At 66.9% G+C, this 387-nt stretch overlaps 1 protein-coding gene across 1 annotated transcript in view; it reads right to left on the bottom strand.

Annotated features, from left to right (window-relative positions):
• The window catches only part of LRG1 (leucine-rich alpha-2-glycoprotein 1), a gene marked incomplete at its 5' end in the record, with an annotated part of 988 nt that extends 601 nt beyond the window's left edge, over positions 1-387 (bottom strand). The window contains one exon of the mRNA XM_010190590.1: positions 7-387. Coding sequence (XP_010188892.1) covers positions 7-387 — 381 coding nt within the window. The remainder of the gene's footprint in view (positions 1-6) is intronic.

The following is a 387-nucleotide window of genomic DNA, read 5'->3' as shown; positions in this document are numbered from 1 at the left end:
CAGCGCCCACAGCCGGTTCCCCCGCAGCACCAGCTGCTGGAGGTGGACAGCCTCATCGAAGATGGCGACAGGAAGGTCAGCCAGAAGGTTTTTGGTCAGGTCGAGGATGCGGAGGGCAGGCACAGGGCGCAGAAGGGTTTCAGGGAGGGTGGTGAGGCGGTTGGAGGAGAGGTGCAGCTCCTGCAGCTGGGGCAGCCCAGCCAGCGCAGTTGGTGGGATGGTGGCCAGGGCCGTGAACTCCACTGAGATGGCCAAGGTGGTGGGGGGCAGCCCAGTGGGAAAGGTGCGGAGGGTGGGCTCTGTGCAGACAAAACGGGTGGCATTGGGGTGGGAGGTGCAGGGCACAGCGGGGCCCAGAGCCAGCAGCAGCAGCAGGAGCAGCGGGGG

Source organism: Mesitornis unicolor, unplaced genomic scaffold, assembly GCF_000695765.1.
Source record: "Mesitornis unicolor isolate BGI_N332 unplaced genomic scaffold, ASM69576v1 scaffold31898, whole genome shotgun sequence".
Lineage (NCBI taxonomy): Eukaryota > Metazoa > Chordata > Aves > Mesitornithiformes > Mesitornithidae > Mesitornis > Mesitornis unicolor.
Note: the sequence above shows the minus strand (reverse complement) of the source record. Positions and strands in the feature narration are given on the sequence as shown.